Source organism: Pantherophis guttatus, chromosome 5 (genome assembly GCF_059756535.1).
Source record: "Pantherophis guttatus breed Tessera chromosome 5, ASM5975653v1, whole genome shotgun sequence".
Taxonomy (NCBI): domain Eukaryota; kingdom Metazoa; phylum Chordata; class Lepidosauria; order Squamata; family Colubridae; genus Pantherophis; species Pantherophis guttatus.
Genome location: NC_142067.1, coordinates 58,699,836 through 58,714,453, shown reverse-complemented (window position 1 = coordinate 58,714,453; position 14,618 = coordinate 58,699,836). Strand labels below are relative to the sequence as shown.

The window sequence follows — 14,618 nt, the reverse complement described above, 5'->3', positions numbered from 1 at the left end:
ATGGCTGCTACCAAGTTATAGATCAGTGCCATGCCCACACCAGCACCTCCATGGCCCACTCGCTGGCCTGACCTCTCAGCCCATGAGGCTTCCCTTTCACTGGGATCGCCCCCACCCCTGTGTGGGAAAGCCACAACCGCTGGTGGCACAGCCACTGGAAGCCTTGCCAATCTTTTCCCCTCCCTTTGTCCCTTCCTGAGTGGGAAGGAAGGAAGGAAGGAGATGGAAATGAGAAGGAGGAAGGCAGGAAAAAAAGGGGAGGAAGGAAGGCAAAGGACAACACTGCTTCATGTGGAAGTGTGGAGGAGAAAGTTTGTAGGAAGCAGTTTCCTCCGAGTCCAACTTCTGCCTTGACAGATCTCTGGAGAAGAGGAGGGTGTGGCGGGGGAGCTGCATGAAGGAAGGCTGCCCCAACAAGCCAACATCCTTAACACGATTAGAAACAGGGATTCCCTTTCGAGAAGGGCCAGCCTCCTTTGTGCAACCCTAACTGCTCCCCTGCTGCCTCTTGCTCACCTCATTCTAAGCTTGGAGACTTTTATCCACATCTGCGTTTACAAACTGCGAATCATGCCTGGGCTTGGGGAGAAGGCCCTCTCCTTTCTGGATAAAAGTCCCCAAACTTGGAATGTGTGCATGTGTGTGAGCACGCGCAGATGCACTTGACTGCCAGCAATTTGGGGGGGGGGGGGAGAAGCTTGTAGGGCACCGAATTATCCCCACATCAAGTTAGCTGGTGTGACTGGTTCTCCATTGTGGGTGGAGACAGCAGCCAGGATGGGTGTGCTCATCTGTTAGGTTGATAGACTGAGCCTGTCAAAGTTGCTAAGTCCCGCCCTTGTTACTGGGCAGATCCAGCTTTTGGCTCAGTCTCTCAGCCTAGACAGGCGTGTGGGACTGTTCGTTTGGCCTTTTTCTATCTATTTCTTGACTATTCCTATCATCTGGTTTCTAATCCTGGCTATGATTGCTGGTTTCTGACTTGGACTTTCTTGGATTTCAATTTCATTGGTAAACTGGCTTGCCTGTTATTTGTAACGGGCTTGCCTGTTATTTGGGGAGGTTTTTCCCTCTCTTTTGCCTCCATCCCATCTATTACCACCTGAGGACCCCTTTGGAGGGATCGTGGAGCTTCGCGCTCCCATGGGGGCGGCTACAGACTTGTTCAAGTCTTTTGCTCCCTCAGACCATATTCCGGAGTTTTTCGCACTCCCGGACACATCTACGAGCGGCCATTTTCTCTTTCCAACTGCCTGCCCTTTGCCTTGCCGTTGCTGTCATCCCGGCCAACTTTGGAGCTTACCATTGCAATTTGAATTGCACCGAGCCATCTAGCAGAGCTTTGCGCCCCCGACTGTGGCTGGTTGCGCGCCTAGCCAAGAGCAGTTAGGTCGGCTGCAATGAAGAGTCGCACACCGCTGGCAGCCTTTTTTGGTGCGAAGATCAGCCTTGTCAGCGCTTCCTGCGCCCCTTCGCTGCATGTTTTTGCGCCAGCGGTCTGAGCGCCAGCGGGGAGAATTGAGCCTTGGTGGAGCTTCGCGCTCCCTGGCAATGCTTCACACTCCTCTTTATTTTATTTTATTTTTTTTTATTATTGAAAAGTTTTATAAGAAATACAAACATTTTCTCCCCCCCACCCTTCCCCCCCTCCCCCCCTCCCTAGACTTCCCAGAACAAGCACAGGATATAGACATTCACAAATGTAAAACTAAAATATGCTAACAAATTATTGCATTCATATTTTCCCTAGATCTTTAACTCCTTGTAACTCAAAAAACTATAAACATAAACTACTTAAAAATATTTCATTATAAGCTATATGAATCTTCTTATTCGGATACTTCTTTTGTATATAGTCAATCCATCTTCTCCATTCCGATATGTATCTTTCATTTAAATGGTCTTTAAGATATGATGAAATTTTTGCCATCTCAGCCAAATGCACAACTTTTAGTGTCCATTCCTCAATGGTGGGTGGATCTTCCTTCTTCCAGTACTGTGCCACCAGTAACCTGGCAGCTGTTATTAAATTCAAAACCAATTTCGTCTCTATTACAGTACAATCCGTAACTATTCCCAGCAGAAAGAACTGTGGTGTAAATTTAATTTTTTTCCTTAAAATATTTTGAATAATCCACCATATTTTTATCCAAAAAACCTTAATTTTTTTACATGTCCACCATATATGAAAATATGTAGCATCTTCACACTCGCATCGCCAGCACTTAGGTTGCAAATTTGGATACATACAGGCTAGTTTTTTTGGGTCTAAATGCCATCTATAAAACATTTTATAAAAGTTCTCTCTTAAATTTTGAGCTTGTGTAAATCTTACATTTCTAACCCATATCTTTTCCCATGTTTCCATCACTATTGGTTCACCTATATTCTGTGCCCATTTTATCATACAGTCCTTAACTAGCTCTGTTTCTGAATCTATTTCCACTAATACATTATACAACCTTTTTATATGCATTTGACCTTTATCTCTTATTTGCTTTATCAAATTCTCATCCTGTTGCAAAATACCAGTTTTTTGATCTTCTCTCCATCTGGCCTGCAGCTGTCCATACTGAAACCAAGTCCTAATAATTCCTTCTTCTCTTAATTGCTCCATAGATTTTAATTGTAATCTGACTCTTTCCTTATAAAGGAGTTCCTTATATGTAATCTTATCTTGCTTTTGCTCCAAATTTATGTTCTCTATCGCGTGTCTGGGTACTGTCCATATTGGTAACTTATCATTTAATTTATATTTATACTTTTTCCAGACACGCAATAGAGCATTTCTTAATATATGACTTTTAAAAGTCTTATCTACTTTCTTGTCATACAGTAAGTAAGCATGCCAGCAGTAGACCAGACCATATCCTTCAATATTCAATATTTTTTTCTCCGTTAAATTTATTCAGTCTGTAATTGCTGAGAGGGCCACAGCTTCATAATACAATCTTAAATTAGGCATTTTAAGACCACCTCTTTCTCGAGTATCTTGCATTATCTTATGATTAACTCGCGGTTTCTTCCCTGCCCACACAAACTTGTTTATGCCCTTCTGCCATTCCTTCAAATTTTCATCTTTCTTAAGTATAGGTATCATTTGAAAAAGAAATAAAAATTTTGGTAAAATATTCATTTTTACAGCGGCTATCCTTCCCAGCAAAGACAGTTGTAATTTTTTCCAATTTTCCATTTCTTTCTGTATTTTTTGCCATAACGGTTCATAGTTATACTGATACAATTTCATATTTGCAGTCAAAATATAAACCCCTAAATAATTAACCTCCTTAACTATTTCAAATCCTGTTAACCTTTCTATCTCTTCTTTCTGGCTTCTAACCATATTTTCAGCTATTATCTTTGTTTTAGCTGTATTTATTTTAAAACCAGATACATATCCATATGAGCAAATTATATCCATCAAGGCTGTAATCGATTGTACCGATTGGGCTAAGGTAACAACCAGGTCATCCGCAAATGCTCGTAGCTTGTACTCATGCTGTCTAATTTTAATTCCCTTTATTGTATCCGTCCCACGTATTTTACTTAATAAAATTTCCAGCGTCAAAATAAACAATAACGGAGACAAGGGACAGCCTTGCCTTGTTCCTTTTTCTATATTAAAAATATCTGTTAAACCACCATTAATTATTATTTGCGCTGTTTGTTTTTGATATATTGCCTTAATAGATTGTACAAAATGTTCTCCAAGTTGCATCCTTTCTATTAATTTTGATAGATAGCCTTTGATAGATTGAATTGGCAATTTTTATTAAAATTAATAAAGCACGCTTCTCTTTATTGCGCATTTGTCGCGCCTGCAGTTTTGAGCGGCAGTGGGAGAGCTGAGGAGCCTTTGTGGAGCTTCGCGCTTCCATTAGCGGCATAGCCAGTGACCCAGTGTGACAGGCAATTTGTTATGGAGTCTTGCGCTACCCCATTAGCACGGGGTTCTGCCTTCTTCCATCATTGCCTCGCTATATATCTATTCCCTGGGTCTATCTGCTTTGGCACTGTTGACGCTTGCTATAGGCCTCCAGGCTTTGGCCTGCGCCCTCCAGTAGTATATCCCTTATTGGATATCACCTTTTCTGACATTTCGAGTTCTGACTCATTTGCTGTCTGCCCCACTCACTGATGGAGGGTCTAATTGGCAGGATGCCCAAGGCTTCCCACAAGTCGAAGCATGGCCGGAAAGCAGGGCGCTCAGAGAGCCCCCATCACCAAAGGGACTCTACCGCACGGAAGGACCAGGCTCCTAATCCTTCCTCCAGACCGATGGCTTTAGGGTCCTCTCGGTCTCATCATAGGTCCTCCTCCCACTTTGCGCCCTCCTGTGCTGAAGCCCGCTGGGATAGAGTGCTCAATAAACTCTGTGTTAAGGTGGGTTGCTTGCAGCCTTCAGTTGGAGAGGCTAGCGCCGCATCTTCATGAGCAGCCGCCGCATCTGATTCCGGAACTCTTCCTGATCAGATTTCTCTTCAGGACTGTCCTGTAGTGATCCAGCCGAATAGTTTGTGGGGGCAGGAGGCTGCTCCAGTTCTTCCTGCAGAATCCTGTCGAGCGCCAGACTCGTTGACAGCTGCACTCGAGCCAACAACGGCCCCTCCTTCAGCAGACCTGGGCTCTACAGCAGCGCACCAACAGACCTTTCTTTTGCCGGATCAAATCCAGCAGATCATCGCGACAGCGGTGCAACAGTCTTTGGCTTCACAGCTTCTGCCAGGCAGCAGAACAGCTTCGGTCTGGTCTGCCATCTCTCCTTCTCGAGTGACTGTTCCGCAGGAGGACGCACTATCCATTGCGGCCTCGGCTTCCCCAGCTTCCTCCATTGCGAGCCGCACTTCTTCCCAGGCTGGGGACGACCCTATGGATCTGGATCTTTTGGAGGATGAGGGCCTCCAGCCGGACCAGCCCGCATTTACGGGCCTCTTTCCTCAGGCCTTATTTAAATCTTTACTCCACAAGGCCATTAATACGGCTCAGCTGGGCTCCCCTTCTTCAACACCAGCGCCCACTGTTGCGGCCAAAGGGGCTCTGAACCCCGTGTTCGCTGAACCATCCAGGCTGGTGGACTATATTCCTACTTCCCCCCTCTTTCTGGACATCATTAAGAAGCAGTGGTCCTCGCCAGGCTCGGCGCTGACTCCATCGACTGTGGACCGACGGAACTTCAAGGTGTCACTGGATCTGACTTCCATTCTCCAGGTCCCGGGCGTGGACGCACCAGTGGCCGCCCTCCTGCCACATGCTGCGGTTCCAGGTGCTCCGGACGAAGGTCTCAGTCCTGAGGAGCGCTGGGCGGAGCAAGTACTACAGCGGACGCATCAAGGCGCCGCTTGGCCATCCGATCGGCATCCACTGCGTCCTTCTTCAACCGGACTACTCTCCTATGTCTCCGACAACTGCAGGAGAATTTGACCTCTGAGGATGTCAGTGTACGGCAAGACTTGAACAAGATCATCGCCGCCACGTAATTTTCGGCGGACGCTACTTTGAACGCCGCTCGCTTTGCGGCGAAGTCCCTCGCCTCTTACATCACAGCTCACCGATTGGTCTGGCTTCGACACTGGCAAGCCGATGCCAGGCATAAGTGGCATCTGGCTTCAGTCCCCTTAGCCGATTCCAATTTATTTGGGGACCCCCTTGGAAACGAAGGACAAAAGGAAGGTTCTTCTGGTTGTTTTCCATAGAGGAGAGTCAAGGTTCCATCCCTACCCGTCCCGCTCCCAATCTCGATCCTATGAGAGAGCTCACTTTGCCGCTCCTTCTGCCAGATCATGGGGGAATTTTCAATCTAGGCAGCGGGGCGCCCAGGGCAGTGCGTCCAGAGGTAGGACCTTTGTTTCCAAACAGCCCTTTCAAGGGGGAGGAGGTCATTTCTCCAGGCGCCGTCGTTAACTGCATCCCGGATCCTCCATAGGGGGCAGATTGGCCCTCTTCGCCCCTGTTTGGGAAGGTTCCACTTCGGATAAATGGGTCCTGGCCACCTTACGATCTGGGTTGGCCATTGAATTTCTCTCCCCTCCTCCAATGTTCTTTGTACGCTGTCCGCTTTCTAATGACATCGAGAAATGGTCCTTATGGACTCGGCGGTTCAGCATCTCCTTTCAATCAGGGCCATTCAACCAGTCCCTGAGGTTGAACAGGGTACGGGATTTTATTCCCGTGTTTTTCTTGTACCAAAGTCATTGGGGGGGTGGAAACCTATTCTGGACCTTAAACGTCTGAACCGGTATGTTGTATACCGCAAGTTCAAGATGAAGTCGTTATGATCTATTCTCGACGGTGTTCGGAGGGGCGATCTCCTCTCTTCCATAGACCTCACCGAGGCCTATCTCCATATTCCCATCCTCCCCTCCCATAGAAGGTTCCTTAGGTTCTGCTATGGGGGGCGCCATTACCAGTATCGGGCCTTGCCCTTTGGCCTTTCGTCTGCCCCTTGTACCTTTACTAAGGTATTGGCTGCTTTGGCAGCTTCCCTCAGGGCTAAATCCGTTCGTCTACAGTGCTACTTAGACGATATCCTCATTTTGTCTTCTACCCCGCAGCAGGCTTCCTCTGATCTGCAGGTTACTCTCCGGACCCTGGCTGCCCATGGCTTCTCCATTAATCTGGAGAAGAGCCACCTAGTCCCTACCACTCGTTTGCTCCATCTGGGGGCTCTGATAGATTCGGTGTCTGGGAAGGTTTACCTCTCGCATGAGCGACAGGAAAGTTTGAGGTCCCTAGTTTCTAAGGTTGAATGGGCTAGATCTGTGTCTCCCCTTGTCCTGTCACAACTCCTGGGCAAGATAATCTCTGCCATCTCCATAGTTCCCTGGGCCCAGTTGCACTCGAGGGAACTTCAATGGTTTCTTTTGCCATTGCAGAAGGCGGGCAGAGGCACTTCAGCTGCAACCATTCCCGTTCCCAGGAGGGTGATCAGGTCCCTAGGGTGGTGGTGGTCTCTGGCAATATCCTGCGGTTGCCTATTCTTCGACCCACAGAGAATGGTGGTAACTACGGACGCCAGCCTTCTGAGCTGGGGGGCTCACTGTCTGGGTCAGGTAGCACAGGGCACCTGGAACAGCGACGATGCTCGTTGGCCCATCAATTGGCTGGAACTGCGGGTGGTCTACCTGGTGCTTCGAGCTTTTCAACACCTCACCAATATTATGGCGAAGGCCCATATCAATCACGTGGGGGGCACAAGGTCCTATTCCCTCATGTCGGTGGCGTTGAGATTGGGCTTCTGGTCGGAGATTCACCTCGCATCGCTATGGGCGGAACACATTTCCAGCATCGCCAATGTACAAGCGGATTGGCTGAGCCGTCAGCGTCTGTATCACGCAGAGTGGCAACTTCACCCTCACATCTTCCACCAGGTTGCCTCTTGCTTCGGAACTCCGGTGATCGACCTCTTTGCCACATCAGACAATGCTCAGCTTCCATGCTTCATCTCGCGAGTACTCGTTGCCGCTGGCAGAGGCCACTGACACCCTGTACTCCCCGTGGCCACCAGGGCTGCTCTATGCGTTCCCTCCAGTCTCCCTGCTTGCCCGAGTGATTTGCAAGCTGTTGCTGGAGCAAGCGGAACTCATCCTTCTGACCCCGCATTGGCCACTCAGACCTTGGTTTGTGGACCTAGTGTCGTTGTCAGTAGCCCCTTCTTGGCAGCTACCTCAACCGGAGGACGCCCTGACTCAAGGGGGTGTGAGACACCCGGACCTGCAGTGGCTCCGTCTGATCACTTGGCGGTTGAGCAGTGTTCCCTAAGGGATGCTGCCATCCCGGCAGATGTGATCCGCACCATTCAAGCTTCGCGGCGGCCTTCTACGGACCAAATTTATTCAGCCACCTGGCGGGCCTTTTGTACATGGTGTGATCGGAACGGGGTTCAACCCCTCCAGGCCTCGATCGTCACTATTCTGGTATTCCTTCAAGAGGGCCTCTCCAAGGGGCTTTCTCCTAATACATTGCAGAGGCAGGTGGTAGCGATCTCCTCGATACTTACCTTCGGATCGTTGTCCTCCTTGGCACAGCACCCCTTGATTCGCCGGTTCCTGCGGGGCGTTACCAATCTATGCCCTCCAGTTCTGCATCGGTACCCAACCTGGGACCTCTCTCTTGTTTTTAATTCTCTTACGGGTGTCCCGTACGAGCCTTTGCGGTCAACTAGCCTGCGCCTCTTAATGTGCAAGGTTGCCTTTTTGGTGGCGATTATCTCGGCTCGCTGCATGTTGGAGATGGCCGCCCTCTCCATCCGGGATGACCTCTGTGTGTTCCATGTGGATCGTGTGGTACTCCGTCTGGACCCTACCTTTGTGCCCAAGGTCAATACGACCTTCCACCGCATGCAGGAACTGGTCCTGCCCAACTTTTGCCCTCGCCCGACTCACCGACTCGAACGGCGGTGGCACTTTCTGGATGTCAGGCAGGCACTATGTATTTACATTAAACGGACTGCGGACTTCCACAGAACGGAATCTCTATTTGTCTCCTTCCTGCCGGTCTCTTTAGGTTGCAAGGTGTTGTCGACGACCATTGGATGTTGGATTCGGCAGACGATTGCCAAGGCCTATGAACTACGTTCCTTACCGAGACCTCCTCAACTGACTGCACATTCTACCCGCAGCGCTGTGACATCGGCGGCTTGGGCCACACAGGCCTCACTCCTCGAAATCTGCAGGGTGGCGATGTGGACTTCGCCTTCTCCATTCATCCAGCATTACAAACTGGACAAGTTTGCTTCAGTAGATGCCGCCTTTGGTCATAGGGTGCTGCAACGGGTTCTCTCGGGGGAGGGTTCTTCAGACCACCCTGGTCCCCCCCAACTGTAGGGACAGTGATCTTTGGTATGTCCCATCCTGGCTGCTGTCTCCACCCACAATGGAGACGGGGCGTTGGTCCTACCTGAGATGCACCTTCTCGTCGGGTGGAGACAGCAGCTAGACCCTCCCTTTTGCCAGTCTGGTCGCGCTCTCTCTGCCTATTTCCTTTCTTTCTTGTTTGGCCTCCCACACGCCGAGCCTGTCTTCTTGTCTTCGCCAAAAGCTGGGTCTGCCCAGTAACAAGGGCGGGACTTAGCAACTTTGACAGGCTCAGTCTATCAACCTAACAGACAAGCACACCCATCCTGGCTGCTGTCTCCACCCAACGAGAAGGTGCGTCTCAGGTAGGACCAACGCCCCTTCTATCCCGACCCAGTAGTCTCGAGTCAGCCATACCCAGTGAGCGGCATTGGGTCAGCCATGCCCATCTAGTTGCAGCGACCCAGCTACTGACCCTTTGAGGGCAACTATAATGCTCATGCAGTCTTCAATGAAATTGAGTTTGACACCCCTGATTTAGTTTTTAAAATGTTGTATGTTTTTGCTTTTATATGTAAAGAATCTAGAACAAAACAGATAAATTCTTTTCTTAAGAGAAATTCAGTTCAAATATTTTTCTTGATCAAAGTATAAATGAGATATTATTGGTTTTCCTTTAAAATAATGCCTTTATTCACTCAAATCATCTTTCTTAATCGATGACAATTATTTATTTAAAATTATATTCCATCTAAAATAACTGGAGTAAGTTCTCCAGAGCATTCAGGAAATAAATTTTTCAGAGAACACCAAGCTGCCAACCACATCCATTACTATCTCAAATTCTCATCTGATTATCCATTGTGGGTAATATTTATCAGGACAGTTTACATACTCCATCAGTACCCTGACAGTCTGAAGAATAAATGTGTCCTCCCTGGAATTAGATTAATGGTTATCTTTGAAATCATGCATTTTTGCAGAATAAGATTAAAGGTGGAAGGTCTAAATATTATATCTCAACTGAGAGATTGAAGGGACATTGATGCTCATCTTTTTAGGGTTGATATATGCAGATGATGGCTTAAGAATTATTAATTAAATTGGATGTATATGTGTCTGAATTTTATGCTCATTTTGAACACTTGGGCAAGTTGCTTTAATACATTGTAACAACTTAATAATTTTCTTTTTCACTCACCTATGTCATTCTCCTTTTCAATTGTCATTATTATACTTGGTTGCTGTTAGTTTTCTCATCGGGTTCAATTGGTATGCTTAAGGTTCCTTTAGATATTTACTGTAATTATATACAGTTATTAAAAACTTTTCAGGAAATAAAAATGCTTTGTGTTCCCCAAAATATTATATAACCAATTCATTTGCTGTTTTGTAACAGATGGAAACTACAGCTACATGAACTTACAAAGCTTCCTGCTTTTGTGCGAGTAGTATCAGCAGGAAACCTTCTTAGTCATATTGGTCATACAGTCTTGGGAATGAATACAGTTCAGTTGTATATGAAAGTCCCAGGCAGCAGAACATCAGGTAGGTTATACAAAGTACATGCTCCATTTCAGGGGTTGGAGGAGAAAATATTAGTAGAATGAATTTTGGCTTCACTTCAGAAAAATATTGGGTTGCATTGACAGTAGAAGGGGATTCTCGGTAGCTATAGACAATGTCTTCATGACCAAACTTCATAACATAAGCAATGCCCTGCTGGATTTGACTCTTAGCCCATGTATACCAATAGGCTGTTCTCACAGAAGCTAACCATTAGTCTCCTAATATATGTCCATCAGAGGCAGTCACACTGCCATTAAGGATACTAATCATTGATTCCCCATAACTTCCATGAATTGGACCAGCATTTTTTTGAAGTCAGTCAACTTGATAGCATCTTGTGGATCTGACTTCGAAAGTTGAATTTTGTGTTGTGTAAAAGAAAAAAAAAATCATTTTTTTCTCTCTTAAGTCTTCCAAGTTTCTTTTTCATTGGGTAGCCTCTTTTTCTAATATTTTGGGAAGAGGAAAATAGCTTCTCTTTGTTTTCTTTACCTACATCCATAATAGTCAAACTGTGTCCCCACATGATATATTCTGTTTATATCATATAAATGTATTTATAAATGTATTGCTGCAACATTCATTGTAACATTTTATCCAAATAAAGGTATTTCATGAAATTAATGGCTTCTATATGATTTGAAATGGTTCCTTGGGTATCTCAAATTTGAAGATTGCTAAATTACACTATGCATAATTTTATATTTCAATTAGGTCCCCTTTCATTTGCCTCAGTTTTAGTCTAAAAAGGCCGAAATGTTGCCACCTGCCTAATAGCAAAGTTTTTCCAATGCCTTGATCTTCTTAGCTCCACTCTGAACCTTCATTATCTCCCCTCTACCTTTCGGAGGTATGGCAACCAAAACTATGCAGCATTCCAGATCCCATAAGACTATTAATTTTTCAGTACCGTTACTTATTAACTCTAATATGCTTTTGGCCTTTTCTACAGCAGATGCACATCATTTTGGCATCTTCCTTGAATAGTTTACAATTTTCCAAGGTTTCTTTCCTCATCAGTCACTGCTAGCTCTGATCCCATTAGTTTGTATGAGTAAGTTTTGGCACCAAACTTAGAGATATTGTTCCCTATCCACCCCCATTCATAAAAACTTGGGGAGAGTTTAAGACTTGAGAGTGATTATGCATGATAAGATGTGGGATAGAAATCTTCTCCCTTCTGGCTCAATGTTCTTGAGAGGAGACATACAGAGGCTATCTTTTCCAACATCATGCTGTTTTCTGAGAATGAATGCAGAGGGCCAATTTAAGATTCTGCTACCATAAGAGGGGATGCGGCATGGATCAAATGGGAGATCTTCTCTGTGTTTCTACACTATATAATACACTCTTCCCCCTTTCCCCTTCATTTTTGGGATTCAAGAAGGCATTAAAATGTTACTTTTTAAACAGCTTTTTGATGCTCTATTATTGGATAACCAGGGATACAACTGTTGTTATCATTAGTTTATGTTTAGAAACGTGGTAATTCTTTATAAATTTATTATGTTATGTTTTATTATACACTGCCTAGACTTTGTTAAGTATTTATATTTTATGTATTGGAGCTTTTCCATCTCGTGCTTGCTTTCTGGAGATTTCCTCCAGATCCCTTGAACTTGGAGGAGAGAATGGGTGAGACTTTATTGCCTTTAGGCTCTTCCCATTTGTCATACCCAGAGAAAGGAAGAATGTAAGCTATGTGTGCACTCACAGCTAGGTAAAAAAGGAAAAGATCAGTGTAGAAGGAGGTAGCATGGTTGTTAAAAAAAACATGGTCAGAGATGAAGAGCCAGAATCCATATAGGTCAATTGAATTACACAGATATGAATCACCCATCCCACAGACAAACAACCGTCTTCCAGTTGGGGTGCACAGAAGGGAAACCAGATACAAAATCTGAACCTGAGAACATAAAGTTTTAAGCTGATAGTTGGCTAAAGGAGGGAAGATGCCCTTAAGTGGGAGAAACCAGGAGCCTGCTAGAGTTAGTGGAGTGAAAAGTAGCAAATTCCTTGAATGATGGAATGCGCATACTTCGCCTGCTACATGGAACGTCAGGAAGGGAAGATTGAAATGACTACAGTTCGTATAGCCAAATGGATTGTGAGCAATTAGAAAAGATGCTGAAATGCATACTGAAGTCAACTTTTTTCCTTGCCTATTTTTAATTCATGAAACTATCTTCAAATATACTATTTGGTGCCACCTCTCTCTCCCTTTTTTAATCCTACTTCAAAGCCTATTTTTTTTGTAGAAAAATTGTGATTCAATCCCTACCTCTCCATATCTACTACAATATTTACCAAGTTTCCCCGAAAATAAGACCTAGTGCTTATTTTCAGAGGATGTCTTGTTTTTTCACACAGGCAGCTGTGCAGCACATCCAGCAGGCCGACGCCACCAACATGAGGTGGGGCAGGGGTGGCGCCATGCCATGCCATGGCCCTTGTGTGCTCCACCCCCACCGTCCTACAGTGCTCCTCTAACTTTGCCCATCCATGTTTGTTCGCTTTACTCCTACAGCAGGAAAGAGGCAACAAACCTCAAGAAATTTGAGGCTTCAAGGCTCCATCTATTGATGCACCAAAATGCCAACTCGATGAGAGGGATTAATTTTTCTGCAGATGGTTTCAGGAGGGTGCGCTGAATCAACTCAGAGCAACAAATTGCTGCAGAGTGCTGTCACTGAACAAAGAGGCGGGGCATGGGGCAGGTGCGTGCAGGGGCCGTGGCACTGTTCATGCCCCATGCCTCACTTGATCGTTTGGTGGCAGCGCTGCAGCAATTCGCTGCCCTGGGTGGATTCACCTCACCCTTCTGGAACCATCTGTAGAAAAATTAATCTCCTCTCGTTGAGTTGGTGTTTTGGTGCAGCAACAGTCTTGAGTGGGTTTCTTTCCTCTTTCCCACTGCAGGAGTAGTGGAGCCACCCCAGCCAGCCAGGCACCAAACCGCTGCTGCAACGGAGTCCATGCGTACTCCTACCACCCGCTCGCCCCACCATGCTCTCCAAGGCACACTGCAGCTGATCCGAGGCACGCAGGCCGATGCCCTTTGGGCGCCTCCCTCTCTCTATCTCTTGCTGCAGCCTGGTGGGGGGCTGACCCCCGATCCCCACCTCACTCCCACCTCACTGCCTGTGCCTTTCTCTGGTTCTCCAGTCATGGCCATGCCGGCTTTCCCCTTCTAAAGATGAAGCAATCCAGCAGGTAGGCGATCCGGACTGCCAGATGTGCAGTGCACAATCCAGACTGCTGGACTTGCCATGCGGCCACCTGCCCCATCATGGCTATGGCCATGAGCAAACAAAAACAGATGATGGGATGGAGTGGACAGACTCTTAACTAAGGCTTATTTTGGGGGGGCACGCTTAAAAAATCAGGCTAGGTCTTATTTTCAAGAAAACACAGTAAGTATCATCAAGATAATAATAGTATAAACATACACTTGTATCCTTTCTTTAATTTTCTTTTTGTTTCATTTGTGGAGGACTTTGTTTTTCCTTCATTCTTTATACTGCCTTGAATAAATATATCATCTCAAACAAGAATAGTCTTGCTATGAAAATTTACACTGATATTTTTAAGATTCTGTTGTTTTTCTATGTGTATATTGCTCATTATTTATATTGTAAATATATCATCACTTATTTTGTTTTAATTGTAGGTCATCAGGAAAATAACAACTTTTGCTCAGTCAATATAAATATCGGCCCAGGTGATTGTGAATGGTTTGTTGTTCCAGAAAATTACTGGGGTGTCATGAATGACTTCTGTGAAAAGTAAGTGTTGAATTCTGTCTGTGTATCTTTATCTCTAAACAGAGATGATAAAGTGATAATACTCTAGGTACAGCCAGACTATAATTCTCAGAAACTCCAAATAAACCCCCTAGAGAGCCTTCTCTCCTTCAGCCAGTGATTTTATCACCTCCAGTTATATAAATCAATTTAAATACATAAATATTAAGACCTTTAATTAAAAATGTGAAGGAATATAAAAACAGAAAACAGGAGAAAAAGTCCTAGTGAGTGGGCCCTTTCAATTGATTAATCTTCTGTAAAACAGTTCTGTTTTTAATTATATTTATTATGTTTGTCATTGTCTCCTATATTTTTTCTTCTGTAATCTTTATGCAACTTCTAAGGTAATGACAATATTGGTATACAAGTATAGATAAAAGTTATCATCATAGCTAGAATCTATTTAACCAGGATAAAATACTCTTATGCCATAATCCTTGTAATTTCTTAG

At 45.3% G+C, this 14,618-nt stretch overlaps 1 protein-coding gene across 13 annotated transcripts in view; it reads left to right on the top strand.

Annotated features, from left to right (window-relative positions):
- The window catches only part of KDM6A (lysine demethylase 6A), a 277,427-nt gene that overhangs the window by 235,550 nt on the left and 27,259 nt on the right, over nt 1-14,618 (top strand). For all 13 annotated transcript variants that reach the window (XM_034423876.3, XM_034423880.3, XM_034423878.3 and 10 more), the window contains 2 exons: nt 10,192-10,340; nt 14,032-14,146. In XM_034423876.3, the coding sequence (XP_034279767.2) occupies nt 10,192-10,340; nt 14,032-14,146 (264 nt within the window). The remainder of the gene's footprint in view (nt 1-10,191; nt 10,341-14,031; nt 14,147-14,618) is intronic.